This window comes from Grampus griseus, assembly GCF_964374135.1.
Source record: "Grampus griseus genome assembly, chromosome: 3".
NCBI lineage: Eukaryota > Metazoa > Chordata > Mammalia > Artiodactyla > Delphinidae > Grampus > Grampus griseus.
In genome coordinates this window covers 63,307,473-63,321,680 of record NC_139019.1, presented here as the reverse complement: position 1 = coordinate 63,321,680, position 14,208 = coordinate 63,307,473, and the positions used below count along the sequence as shown (strand labels likewise).

Below are 14,208 nucleotides of genomic sequence, written 5' to 3'. Positions count from 1 at the left end.
CTGGCACAACCAAATAAATAAATATTTTAAAAAAATACTAGTGGAGTACCACTTTTCACCTATCAAATTGGCAAAGTTCAAAAGTTTGATTATATACTGCTTTGATAAGGATGTGAGAGAAAGAACACTCTCATAAATTGTGGTAGAAATATAAATTGTCATAACCTCTATTTGAGACAATATGGTAATATCTATTGAGTACATACTTGGACCCGGCAATTCTACTTCTAGGAATATTTCTTATATACTCACACTTATGCAAAAGCAAAATATTGTGGATACCTTAAATATCAACCAGGACATACCAAACATGCATAAGCACTAAATAAATTATGGTACATTTATATAATCAACTACTACTGTGCAACTTTAAAAAGAATACGTAGTTAAATGAAATATCTCTAAGATATATTAAGTTAAAGAAGCACTGTTAAAAAAAAAGTGAGAAGAGAACAAAAAGAACGTACAAACTTAATTGTTCATACATGCAAAAAATTACAAAGAATACATAGAAATGGATAACATTTGACTGCCTGACCAAGAAGGGAGGATGAGGGGGAGTATGGAAGTGGACTGAAGGGTTAGGAGTCAAGGGTAGGAAGGCGATCTTTCCAGGGCTATTACCTGATGCAACTCTACTGGGAACCATTTACATTGTAGCCTGGAGTTAATATCTCCAGAGGTCACCAATTAAATAGAGTACTGTGTGAATGTTGCTCTCTAGCATGTTTAATGAGGTGGTCCCGGTATATATATATTTGTGAGATAACAGAAAATATATATTGGTCTCTGACCCCAGTTCCTGGCATAAAGCTCCTAAAACCCTTGTTTTAAGTGATAAGAATACCAGTAACATCTCTTATTCTAATATTTATCTTTGATCCCATCCCTGACACAGGGCTCCTAAAAAAGTTGTGAATTCCTGAGTGATAAGAGACGAAGGAGCATCTTTTGTTCTTTTGAGTCAACTCTGGATGGGCTCCTAGATAGGGGCTGGTCACCAGAAAGACCAAGCCCATGATTAGAAGTTTTAAATTTCCAGCCCTACCCCTCATTCTCCAGAGAGGGGAGCGGGGCTAAAAACTCAGTTAATAATTGATCATGCCTACATGAGGAAACCTCCATAAAATCTCAGTAGAAGTGGGTTGAGAGAGCTTTCAGGCTGGTGAATACATCCACACTGGGAGGGTGACGCACCCAACTCCGTGGAGACAGAAACTCCTGCTCAGGACTCTACCAGACCTTGCCCCATGTATCTCTTCATCTGGCTGTTCATCTGTATAGCCTTTAATGAACTGACAGACATACGCAAATGTTCCCCTGAGTTCTGTGAGCCGCTCAAGCAAGTTAATTGAACCCAAGGAGGAGGGGGTCATTGGAAGCTCTGATCCATAACTGGTTGGTCAGAAGCACAGGTGATAACTGACTGATATATGAAGTGGGGGAGGAGGCAGTCTTGTAAGAGCTGTAGGATCTGATGCTATCTCCAGGTAGATCAAGTCAGAATTAAGTTGAATTCTTAGACACCCTGCTTGTGTCTGAGAATTGCTTGCTGGGGTGGGGGAAAGCCTCCACACATCTGGTGAGCAGAAGTGTTTTCAGTGAGTAGTGAAAGAGACACACAGGAAAGACATAGAAGGGAAGAAATAGGTTTTTCCCTACATGGGAGGAAAAAACTGAAAATTTCCCTTTTTTAACATTTTTAGACTTTTGTAATTTTAAGTCACATGAATATAGAATTTAGTCAGCATAATTAAAAACCCTACTTATCAAGCAGGAATGTTGTGGAGCAGGGGTCAGCAAACTATGGCCTGTGGGCCAATGTGGCCCACCAACTGTTTTTGTAAACAAAGTTTCACTGGAACACAGCTAAGCTGTTTAGTTTACATACTGTCTACAGCTGCTTTCACACTATAATGGCACAGTTAAGTAGTTGTGAAAGAAATCTGACAGACCGCAATGCCTAAATTATTTACTGTCTGACCAAAAAGAGTTTGCTGGCCCCTGCTGTGGACAGTAAAGGAGATAATGTACAGGAAGTGTGTACCGAACATTAACGTTCAACAAACTTTAGTTCTCTTCAGTGATCTCAAAGTAAAAGGTTAAAGAAAAACTTTGGATTATTTTAATATAAGATATATTCATTTCAAAAAGACATCACAAAAACATGCCTCACCATATCAGTGTCAATGGAAACTCTGAGGCCAATTTTATTTATCCCATTACTCTTTAGAGTTTTCAGGTGAGGGCACAGTGCAGCACTACAAGCCATGGCTATTTCTTTTGCAAACTGATAACGAGTTGCTGAAATAGATAAATCCTGGTCCTTTAGAAAGTAGAACACCTGAAATGTATTTAATTAGGAAACAAGTCATGATTAAGATTAGAAGTAGCTTTAAAAATGCAAAAATTGCTACCTTCAATTCAACTTTATGAATAAAATTCCAATGTTAGTGCCATGAAATTCACTAGTTAGGAATATTATATAGTGTGTGTCTATATATATATATATATATATATATATATATATATATATATATATATACACATACATACATATATATATATACACACTATATAGCCTGATCTATAGTATAAGTAAAAACTTAAAACCAAAGATTAGGGAATATGGGAATGACTTAGCTATTTTTGCCTAAAGTTAACTTGTAGCAACAAAAGCTTTGTTAACTCGGTTTAAAGAAGGGTACTAATGAGCCCACCCTATAAGATCACCATCCCATAAGGACATCTTAATGAAGTTAAGATCAAACAAAGAAATAATGTTCTATAATTTCTATACCCTCTATAGTTTCTATCTTCTACATGTGTAGAATCACAAAGAATACCTAAGAAATCAGTAACATTGATTGTCTGACCCAGGAGGTAGAGTGAGGGGGAGAATGGAGGTAGACTAAGGGGCTGTGAGGCTACAGTTTCATATTCTCTTATTTTTAAAAAACTGGAACATGCAAAACTAACTTTCATATGTGAGTGCTGATTATAAACTGATATCTATAAAATATTTTATTTTTTGTAAAATAAGAGAAAAATGAAAACACCATGGTCAAATAACATGTTATTGTACAAACAAAGATGGCAATGCCGTGAAAACTTAACTGTGAGCTGACAGGCAGTACCACCATACAATAACCTGAAATGATCCTATGGAAATGCAAATCTGGTGTATATAAGGCAGTCTGGGGTGGAGATATGTGTGTCTCAAGGTGTAATGAAAGTGTAATACGCTGCACTTAAACATTCAGAGGTTAAGTACTGCGAAATCTCCAAATTAACAAAAACATATCCAAACACAGCATGTAAATGGAAGGAAACGTCTTTCTAAGTTACCTCAGTACACTTTACAGTCTTCTCATCAGTTTCAAAATCTGCTTCCAGTTTTATTTTTTCACTTGGAAATCCTTGTAATGATATTCCATCCACTGAACTAATAACACTGCAGAATAAAATATAATAGAACAGATTTATTTAATACCAAAGTACTTTCTATGAAGTAAATTATTAGACTTGAACAAATGGAATGAGGATAAAAATTATGAAAGCTATAAATTTAAAGCAGCAGTAAGACATCTCAATTATACAAAAAATAATTAAAACTTAGCTCATATTCGTTTACCAAGATTTCTTGATTGTGTAGCAAATTATATCTACTTTTTCATATGCCCAATTCAGACCTGAGGTTTAAAATACCTTAGTCTCCTAACAGAAAAGCTGTCTCATGAATTGCAAAACTCTATTTTGGAATCCTTCAGCATTAGCCCTTCTCTTCCTTTTTTGCTCCAGATCTCTTAGCCAGTCTCCAAAAAAGAAAGAAAATGGGTAACTAAAGAGAGGAGGGAATAGCAGTAATATTCTGTAAGGCCTCTAATGTACATATTATTGAATTCAGTTGTTTGCATTTACAGTGGATCAATATAAAACAGAATAAACACCCAAAGGGAATCCATTACTTATTTGATAAAAATAATCCTAAGATAATTCCATGAAAATACATATCTGGTATATAAAAGGCAGTCTGGGGGGGGAAATATGTGTGTGCCTCAATGTACCATATAAGACAAAGTATCTTGTCTTTCTCAGACCTGGCATCAAGCCTACACTGCTACACAATGTGTATCATTTGCCCCCTCCCAAACTGTCCACCCTTTAATAGTTTACAGCATCCTGGCTAAGAAAACACACATGATGCTGGTTAGGTACATTTTTGAAAAACCCAGACTGCATTTATTAATTAGAGTATATGCATTTAAATTAATGGTATAATTCTATATTTATTTATAAAATATTTAATTTTGTTAACAGGATGTTTTTATCCTTTCTCCTCCATCAAATCAATTACATTTTGGTAACAAAAAATTCCTACCCTTTGTTTCCTTTTTCTTCAGAATCTACCCAGCAGATGTCCACATATTCTCTCATGTCTACAGCATCAACTTTCCCACATGTAATTTTAAAGTCTTTTTGTTCTCGTAGAGCTAGCCGTAAGCCATCCATGGTCTCTGGAGTTATTTGTACCATTAAGCCATCTAAAAATGAGAGTTATGTTTCACATTTCTTTTACTGAATATAAATTTATATGTCTAAGCCATAAATTTTGCTATCAAAATATGTTCCATGCAAGTTTTAGACCATCTATTAAATCATCTTGATGGTTGTTTTCGGTTAGGGAATATGAAAAATATTTCACAATGTTAAGGATTCTTTTTTTTTTTTAATGGTTAAACAAATAAAGGTGAGAACTTCCACTTCTGGCTATGATGAAATAATGATGCCAAACTGCCCTTTCATTATGGTAACCAACCATAAAACTAGACAAAATGTATGAGGCAATTGTTTTCAGGTTCTGGACAACAGGAAGTACAATACCATGGTCCCTACAGGAAAACTCAGTAGGTGAGCCCATAACTGCCCAGGCTCTCTGCTTGGGGACAATTTCTGCATGGTGACCAGTAAGCCTACAATTGCTCTACTGGGCTGAGAAGTCAGAGATAAGACTTTAGGGAAACCTGAAATCTGTGGTCAAGACACTAAAAAGGGGAGCATCAGGAGACTGTGTTCAAGGACTTTTTGAGTCCTTGGACCAGAACTGAGAACACATTAATAGAGTGACCCTAGATGTTATGCCCTAGAGGCATAACAGAAAATGGCTATTATATGGTTGGGAACAGAACAGAGATAATAGAAGTCAAGCAATGTTAGGGGATATTGGTAGTCTAGACCAACCAAAATACACATTAGCACCTCATTAACCTGAACTGTGCAATGCCAAATCAAAGCTCTTACAAAATCTACAGGCAAAACAGATTTGGAGAATGAGTCCTGCCAGACTGTAAACACCTTAGGATATCCATAGATCCATCTGTTAAAAAAAATAAAAAATAAAGACTACACAAGCTCAGGGTAAGCAGACATAAAATGCCTGCTTAAACATAAATAAGCCTTCTTCAGCAAAAAAATCCCTTTAAAAAAAGCTAAAAGAATCTAAAGTCTCTAAAGCATATCAATAATGACAGTACAAAATAAAAAATTACCAAAGACAGGAAAATGTGAGCCCCTATAAAACTGAAACTAACCATGAGATGGCCAAGACACTGGAATAAACACAAAAACACTTTAAAATATCTATTCTAAAATATACTCAAGGACCTAAAGGAAAACACATTTAAAGAATGAAAAGCAAATACTGGTTAAATGTATAAACAGATTTTTAAAAATCTGAACAGAGAAATAAAACTGGAAAGCCCCCCCCCCCAAATTCTATAACTGAAAAAGTATAATCCAACTAAAATAGAAACCTTAATGGATAGGCTTAATAGTAGATTGAAGATGGCAAAAGAATCAGAGAACATAAAGAAAGGTCAACAAAAGTGATCAAATCTGAAGAACCCAGAGAAAAATGAAGAAATATAAAAAGAGCATCAAAGACCCTTGGGATGGTATAAAACAGTCTAATACAGATATGGATTACATATACATAGATAGACTATCTCCCAGAAGGAGAAGAAAGATCAGGACATTTTAAAAAATGGTAAGAAATTCCCCAAATTTGATGAAAAATATTGACACACACATCCAAGGAGTTCAATAAATGCCAAATAGGATAAATACAAAGAAAACCACATTGAGGCACACCACTGTAAAACTGGTGAAAACCAAAGATAAAGAGGCTATCTTGAAAACAGACTGAGGAAAAGGGCACATTAAATACAAGGAAACAAATATAAAAACTATTACTGACTCTTCACTAGAAATAATGAGGGCCAAAAGACAATGAAATGACATCTTTAAAGAAAATAAAGACTTTCAAAGCAGAATTTTATATCTAGCAAAAATACCCATAAATAATGAGAATGAAATAAAGACAGCTTCAGAAAAATGAAAAGCAAGACAACATTAGATAAATGAAAGCCAGCCAACTTGTATTAAAAAAAATACTAATGACTTCTTGGTGTCTGCTCCATGTAAAGAGCTTGGAACTTGTCACTTCCATCCTCACAACAAGAAAAAAGCTGAACAATAAAATACCTAGGAATAAACCTAACTTCTATTCAACATAATACTGGAAGTCCTAGCCACAGCAATCGTACAAGGAAAAGAAGAAAAGGTATTGAAATTGGAAGGAAAGAGGTAAAATTGTCATTATATGCAGATGACATGATACTCTATATAGAAAACTCTAAAGACTACACACAAAAACTATGAGAACTGATAAACGAATTCAGCAAGGTAGCAGGCTACAATATTTACGGAAATATTTTGCATTACTTTAAACAAACAAATATCAGAAAGTAAAAAAAAAAAAAAAAAAACTTTAAAAATCGTATAAGGAAAATACCTAGGAATAAACCTGACCAAGGAGGTGAAAGACTTACATGCTGAGAACCATAAAACATTGATAAAGGAAACTGAAGATGATTCAAAGAAATGGAAAGATATCCCATGCTCTTGGATTGGAAGAATTAATATTGTTAAAATGGTCATAGTATCCAAGGCAATCTACAGATTTAATGTGATCCCTATCAAATTACCCATCACATTTTTCACAGAACTAGAACAAATAATCCTAAAATTTATATAGAACCACAAAAGACCCAGAATTGCCAAAGCAATCCTCACAAAAGAACAAAGCTGGAGACGTAAGCCTCCCAGACTTAAGATAATACTACAAAGCTACAATAATCAAAACAGCATGGTATTGGCACAGAAACAGACATATGGATCAATGGAACAAAAGACAGAACCCAGAAATAAACCCACACACCAACAGTCAATTAATCTTTGACAAAGGAGGCAAGAACGTACAATGGAGAAAAGACAGTCTCTTCAACAAGTGGTGTTGGGAAAGCTGGACAATCTCATGTAAATCAATGAAATTAGAACACTTCCTCACACCATATAAAAAGATAAGCTCAAAGTGGTTTGAAGATCTAAATATAAGACATGACACCATAAAACTCCTAGGAGAGAACATAGGCAAAACATTCTTGGATATAAATCATAGCAATATTTTCTTAGGTCAGTCTGCCAAGGCAAAAGAAACAAAAGCAAAAATTAACAAATGGGACCTAATCAAACTCAAAAGCTTTTGCACAGCAGGGAAGCCATAAACAAAATGAAAAGACAACCTACAGAATGGGTGAAAATATTTGCAAATGATGCAATGAAGAGTTAATTTCAGAAATATCCAAACAGTTCATACACCTCACTTTCAAACAAACAACACAATCAAAAAATGGGCAGAAGACATAAATAGACATTTTTCCAAAGAAGACATACAGATGGCCAACAGTCACATGAAAAGATGCTCAGTATCACTAATTATTAGAGAAATGCAAATCAAAACTACAATGAGATCACCTCACACAAGTCAGAATGGTTATCATCAAAAAGTTTACAAATAATAAATGCTGGAGAGGGTATGAAGAAAAGGGAACCCTCCTAAACTGTTGGTAGGCATGTAAATTGGTACAGCCGCTATGGAAAACAGTCTGGAGGTTCCTTAAAAAACTAAAAGTAGAGCTACCATATGATCCAGCAATCCCACTCCTAGGCATATATCCAGAAAAGATGAAAACTCTAATTCAAAAAGATATATGTACCCCAATGTCCATAGCAGCAGTTTATAATAGCCAAGACATGGAAGCAATCTAAGTATCCATCAGATGAATGGGTAAAGAAGATGTGGGGTGTGTGTGTGTGTGTGTGTGTGTGTGTGTGTGTGTATACACACACACACAATGGAATATTACTCAGCCATAAAAAGAATGCAATATTGCCATTTGCAGCAACATGGATGGACCTAGAGATTATCATACTAAGTGAAGTCAGACAGAGACAAATATATGATATCACTTATATGTAGAATCTAAAAAATAATACAAATGAATTTATTTACAAAACAGAAACAGACTCACAGACATAGAAAATAAACTTATGGTTACCGAAAGGGAAAGGGAGGAGAGGGATAAATTAGGAGTATGGGATTAACAGATACACACTAATATAAATAAAATAGATAAAATAACATGGATTTACTATATAACACAGGGAAATATATTCAATATCATTTAATAACCTATAATGAAAAAGAATCTGTAAAAAAATATATATATACATATGAAAAACTGAATCACTTTGCTGTACACCTGAAACTAATACATTATTGTAAATCAACTATAATTCAGTAAAATTTTTAAAAATAAATTTAAAAAAATAAAAAGCTGAACAAACATAAAATGAACAACTCTTAGATCTATCAAAGAATTGATGTCCCAGGGCAAACTGCCGCCCTGAAAAAAGGAGCAAAATCAAAACCTACCACAACAACCCAACAAAAATAAAACATATTTCTCCTTACTTCTTATCACATATAATGTGATATAAGAAATATAATTGAGTATATCACATTCCATCATCAGAAGACATATGGCACACAAAATGGAATCATAAACCTCACTTACTTTTAAAAGTTATTACTGAAAAACATGGATCTAGACAAGAACATTTACAATCACTGCTTCCACTGGAAGTACTAGCCAATAAACAAGAAAAATAAATTAAAAAGCCATAATGGCTGTAAAGAAAGAAGCAAAACTATCATTATTAATAAACTATCATTATTTATAGTTATAAAAAAACTCTAAAAGAGTCTATAGATAAATTATTTTAAATAATGTAAGCTTAGCAATATAGCTGGTTATAAGATAAAAACAGAGAAATCAATTAATTTCTATTTTCCAGCAACAAAAGATAAAATTTTTAATTTAAAAAGATATCCAAGAATACATTAAAAGGATCAGGTACCATGACTAAGGGGGATTTGTCCCAGGGATGCAAGGATTTTTCGGTATCTGCAAATCAATCAATGAAACACACAACATTAACAAACTGAAGAATAAAAACCATATGATCATCTCAATAGAGGCACAAAAAGCTTCTCACAAAATTCAAGATCCATCTATGATAAAAACTCTTCAGAATGTGGGCATAGAGGAAACATACCTCAACATAATAAAGATGCCACCAGAAAACTACTAGAGCTCATGAATGAATCTGATAAAGTTGCAGGATACAAAATTAATGTACAAAAATCTCTTGCATTTCTAGGCACTAACAACAAACTATCAGAAAGAGAAATTAAGGAAATAATCCCATTTACAATGCATCAGAAAGAATAAAATACCTAGGAATAAACCTACCTAAGAAAGTAAAAGACCTGTACTTGGAAAACTGTAAGACACTGATAAAAGAAATTGAAGATAACACAAACAGATGGAACACAGATATACTGTGTTCATGGACTGGAAGAATTAATATTGTTAAAATGAACATACAACCCAAAGCAATCTACAGATTCAATGTAATCCCTATCAAAATACCAAGGGCATTTTTCACATAACTAGAACAAATAATTTTTTAATTTGTATGGAAACACAAAAGACCCCAAAGAGCCAAAACTATTTTGAGAAAGAAAAACAGAACTGGATGAATCATGTTCCCTGACTTCAGACTATATTACAAACCTACAGTAATCAAAACAGTATGGTTCTGGCACAAAAACAAAACCATAGATCAATGGAATAGAATACAGCTCAGAAATAAACCCATGCACTTATGATCAATTAATCTACAACAAAAGAGGCAAGAATATTCGGTGGAGCAAAGACACTCTCTTCAATAAGTGGTGCTAGGAAAGAATGAAATTAGAACATTCTCTCACACCATGTACAAAAAAATAAAAAACTCGAAATGGATTAATGACCTAAATGTAAGATCAGAAACCATAAAACTCCTAGAAGAAAACACAGGCTGAACACTCTTTGACATAAACTGCAGCAATATTTTTTTGGATCTGTCTCCTAAAGCAAAGGAAATACAAGCAAAAATAAACAAACGGGAACTAATTAAACTTAAAAGCTCTGCATAGTAAAGAAAACCATTAGCACAACAAAAAGACAACTTACCAAATGGGAGAAAACATTTGCAAATGATATGACCAATAATGAGGTAATATCCAAATATATAAATAGCTCATACAACTCAACATCAAAAAAAAAAAAAAACCTGATTAAACAACAGGGAGAACGGCTTCCCTGGTGGCGCAGTGGTTGAGAATCTGCCTGCTAATACAGGGGACACGGGTTTGAGCCCTGGTCTGGGAGGATCCCACATGCCGCGGAGCAACTAGGCCCGTGAGCCACAACTACTGAGCCTGCGCGTCTGGAGCCTGTGCTCCCCAACAAGAGAGGCCGTGATAGTGAGAGGCCCGCGCACCACAATGAAGAGTGGCCCCCACTTGCCACAACTAGAGAAAGCCCTCGCACAGAAACGAAGACCCAACACAGCAAAAATAAATTAATTACTTAATAAACTCCTACCCACAACATCTTCTTTAAAAAAAAAAAAAAAAAGGGCAGAAGACCTGAATAGATGTTTTTCCAAAGAAGACACAGGATGGCCAATAGGCATGTGAAAAGATGCTCAACACTGTTAATCAGAGCAATGGAAATTAAATCCACATTGAGATATCACCTCACACCTGTCAGAATGGCTATCATTGAAAAGAACAGAAATAACAAATGCTGGAAAGGATGTGGAGAAAAGGGAACCTCCTACAATGTTGGTGGGAATGTAAATAGGTGCAGCCACTATGGAAAACAAAATGGGGATTTCTCAAAAAACTAAAAACAGAACTACTATATGACGTAGCAATTTCACTCCTGCGTATTTATCCAAAAAAAAACCAAAACCACTAATTCAAAAAGATACATGCACCCCAATGTTCATAGCAGCATTATTTACAGTTGCCAAGCAACCTAAGTATCCAACAACAGACGAATGGATAAAGAAAATGTGGTGTATATATATATATATATATATATATATATATATATATATATATATATACACACACACACAATGGAATACTACTTAGCCATAAAAAAGAATGATTTTGCGATTTACAACAACATGAATGGACTTGGAGGGTATCATGCCAAGTGAAATAAGTCAGACAGAAAGACAAATACTGTATCATATCACTTATATGTGGAATCTAAGAAATAAAACTAGTGAATATAACAAAAACTAAACTGACTCACAGATATAGAGAACAAACTAGGGGTTACCAGTGGGGAGAGGTAAGCAGGGAGGGGCGATATAGGGGTAGGGGATTAAAAAGTACAAACTAGTATGTAAAATGTGAATAAGATACAAGGATATAGTGTACAGCACAGGGAATATAGCCAATATTTTATAATAACTATAAATGAATATAACCTTTAAAACTTGTGAATCACTTTGTTGTACACCTGAAGTTTACATAATATTTTATATCAACTATACCTCAATAAAAAATAAATTTAAAAAATTATAATGGCATTTACATTACACTAAAATTGTAATAAGTAAATAAATATATACCATTTACACCAGCAATAAAATCTATGAGGTACAGGAATAAATAAGAAATGATATTCAAAACCTATACAAAAACTATAAAATTTTATTGGAAATGAATATAAAATATTATGTAAATAAATTGAAGGTAGCCAATGTACATGGATAGAAACAATGAAAATAGAAAATATGCCAATTTTCTCAAAATTAAACTAGCAATATAATGCAATTCCAATAAAAAGTCCAATGGACCTTTTAGAATCTGACAAGTTGATCCTAAAATTAACATGATAAAACAAAGGGCTTAGACTGGCCAGAGCACTACTAAAATGAGGAATAAGGCATGTGTGTGGCATCAGAGATGGGAGGACTTCCTATAAAGCTATGTAACTGAGATAGTATGGAGGATGATATTAGTGAAAATGCAGACTAAGAACTTCCGAAAATACTCTACTCCATAAAAACAACAAGGAAACCGATAAAATGTCAGAAGAAACTTTTTCGAAACTCTGGAAATTAACCAAAGACCTGCAGCAATCTGGGGAGTATTTATAAAAAAAAAAACAGCAGGAGAGAAGCAAGGAGAATTACAATACTGCAGTCTGTGGAACAAAAACCACATTCACAGAAACACAGACAAGATGAAAAGGGAGAGGGCTATGTACCAGATGAAGGAACAAGATAAAACCCCAGAAAAACAACTAAATGAAGTGGAGATAGGAAACCTTGCAGAAAAAGAATTCAGAATAATGAAGATGATCCAGGACCTCGGAAAAAGAATGGAGGCAAAGATAGAGAAGATGCAAGAAATGTTTAACAAAGACCTAGAAGAATTAAATAACAAACACCTAGAGGAATTAAAGAACAAATAAACAGAGATGAACAATACAATAACTGAAATGAATAATACACTAGAAGGAATCAATAGCAGAATAACTGAAGCAGAAGAATGGATAAGTGACCTGAAGACAGAATAGTGGAATTCACTACCGCGGAACAGAATAAAGAAAAAAGGAATGAAAAGAAATGAAGACAGCCTAAGAGACCTCTGGGACAACATTAAATGCAACAACATTAGCATTATAGGGGTCCCAGAAGGAAGAGAGAGAGAGAAAGGACCCAAGAAAATATTTGAAGAGATTATAGTCAAAAACTTCCCTAACATGGGAAAGGAAATAGCCACCCAAGTCCAGGAAGTGCAGAGAGTCCCAGGCAGGATAAACCCAAGGAGAAACATGCCGAGACACATAGTAATCAAACTGACAAAAATTAAAGACAAAGAAAAATTATTGAAAGCAACAAGGGAAAAATGACAACATACAAGGGAACTCCCATAAGGTTAACAGCTGATTTCTCAGCAGAAACTCTACAAGCCAGAAGGGAGTGGCATGATATATTTAAAGTGATGAAAGGGAAGAACCTACAACTGAGAGTACTCTACCCAGAGTCTCATTCAAAGAGGATCTCATTCAGATTCGATGGATCTCATTCAGATTCGATGGAGAAATTAAAACCTCTACAGACAAGCAAAAGCTAAGAGAATTCAGCACCACCAAACCAGCTCTACAGCAAATGCTAAAGGAACTTCTCTAAGTGGGAAACACAAGAGAAGAAAAGGACCTACAAAAACAAACCCAAAACAATTAAGAAAATGGTCACAGGAACATACATTATCGATAATTACCTTAAATGTGAACGGATTAAATGCTCCAACCAAAAGACACAGGCTCGCTGAATGGATACAAAAACAAGACCCATATATATGCTGTCTACAAGAGACCCACTTCAGACCTAGGGACACATACAGACTGAAAGTGAGGGGATGGAAAAAGATATTCCATGCAAATGGAAATCAAAAGAAAGCTGGAGCAGCAATACTCATATCAGATAAAATAGACTTTAAAATAAAGAATGTTACAGGAGACAAGGAAGGGCACTACATAATGATCAGGGGATCAATCCAGAAAGAAGATATAACAATTATAAATATATATGCACCCAACATAGGAGCACCTCAATACATAAGGCAACTGCTAACAGCTATAAAAGAGGAAATCAACAGTAACACAATAATAGTGGAGGACTTTAACACCTCACTTACACCAATGGACAGATCATCCAAACAGAAGATTAATAAGGAAACACAAGCTTTATATGACATAACAGACCAGATAGATTTAATTGATATTTATAGGACATTCCATCCAAAAACAGCAGATTACACTTGCTTCTCAAGTGCACATGGAACATTCTACAGGACAGATCACATCTTGGGTCACAAATCAAGCCTCA

At 34.6% G+C, this 14,208-nt stretch overlaps 1 protein-coding gene across 7 annotated transcripts in view; it reads right to left on the bottom strand.

Moving 5' to 3' along the window:
- The window catches only part of ZFYVE16 (zinc finger FYVE-type containing 16), a 56,509-nt gene that overhangs the window by 3,645 nt on the left and 38,656 nt on the right, over positions 1 to 14,208 (bottom strand). For 4 of the 7 annotated variants that reach the window (XM_082652592.1, XM_082652591.1, XM_082652590.1 and 1 more), the window contains 3 exons: positions 4,382 to 4,544; positions 3,349 to 3,454; positions 2,177 to 2,344 (listed from right to left, as the gene is read on the bottom strand). In XM_082652592.1, the coding sequence (XP_082508718.1) occupies positions 2,177 to 2,344; positions 3,349 to 3,454; positions 4,382 to 4,544 (437 nt within the window). Of the gene's footprint in view, positions 1 to 2,176; positions 2,345 to 3,348; positions 3,455 to 3,708; positions 3,842 to 4,381; positions 4,545 to 14,208 lie in introns of those variants that run through there. The other 3 variants (XR_014296604.1, XR_014296605.1, XM_082652594.1) reach the window with 3 other exon arrangements.